The sequence below is a fragment of the Alligator sinensis genome, unplaced genomic scaffold (genome assembly GCF_000455745.1).
Source record: "Alligator sinensis unplaced genomic scaffold, ASM45574v1 scaffold280_1, whole genome shotgun sequence".
Lineage (NCBI taxonomy): Eukaryota > Metazoa > Chordata > Crocodylia > Alligatoridae > Alligator > Alligator sinensis.
The window spans coordinates 4,045,764-4,046,629 of record NW_005841835.1 but is presented as its reverse complement, the minus strand read 5'-3'; the positions used below and the strand labels follow the sequence as shown (position 1 = coordinate 4,046,629).

At 34.8% G+C, this 866-nt stretch overlaps 1 protein-coding gene across 8 annotated transcripts in view; it reads left to right on the top strand.

Annotated features, from left to right (window-relative positions):
* Nucleotides 1–866, top strand: part of MIPOL1 (mirror-image polydactyly 1) — a 357,774-nt gene that overhangs the window by 70,496 nt on the left and 286,412 nt on the right. For 3 of the 8 annotated variants that reach the window (XM_025201449.1, XM_025201452.1, XM_025201456.1), the window contains exon 4: nucleotides 321–406. The exons of the other annotated variants lie outside the window; for them this stretch is intronic. In XM_025201449.1, the coding sequence (XP_025057234.1) occupies nucleotides 357–406 (50 nt within the window). In that variant the 5' untranslated portion in view covers nucleotides 321–356. The remainder of the gene's footprint in view (nucleotides 1–320; nucleotides 407–866) is intronic. 8 annotated transcript variants of the gene reach the window in all.

Below are 866 nucleotides of genomic sequence, written 5' to 3'. Positions count from 1 at the left end.
TGTGTTTTGTGTTTGTTGTGTGTGGGTTGGGGGGGGGGGGGGGTGTGGTTGTCTTTTTATGAAGAAGCCTTGGTACTTGGCTGAGAAATGCAATGTTTTAAAGGTACTATTTCATTTGTTGGTAACATGAGGAAAAAAGGAGGGGGGGAAAGGGGGGAACTTGGCAATCTTAAAATGTGTAAGTTGACTGCTATTACTAAGTCTCTCTATATGCTCAACTGCTATATTTAATTTTCTGTGCATGTAAGATAAACCCAACAATTGTGTTTTTATATATATATAATCTTCTCAAATAAGACTTTATTTTACCTCTGATTTAGTTATGTCATTCTTCGGGTTGTGAAGTGTATTATTCAATGTATATGCACTATTATCTCCAGGAGAGGGCAGCATTTTACTACATCAGGTACATAAAAGAACATGCCCTGCTTAGACTGTCAATGTTTCTTGTAATTACTCCCAGTATATTTGTTGCTTGCTTATGAATTAACTTGCATTTATGGAACTAAATCATTCCAATCATTTAATTACACCTGAGGAGCTGAACTATAATTGCTTGCTTCCAACTAGGATCTGATATGGCTTGAGCAGTATTAATTTGGTGTTTACTTTTCTGAGTGCTAAAAGCATTAAAATGATTGTGCAATGGGATTACATTTTACTAATTGCTGGCATTCATTAGCTGGGTAAATGGCGAGGAAGAATGACTGTATATTGTGGAGGGATAAAATTATGGTTTTAAATAGTATATTACTAGGCACATTAAGGCCCTAAGACATGTTTTAAAATACTCCAGAGGTTATTAAAGACCGTATTTTCTTCATGTCTTGCTATATGAATATCTTATTAAAAGACTGCAATTATTA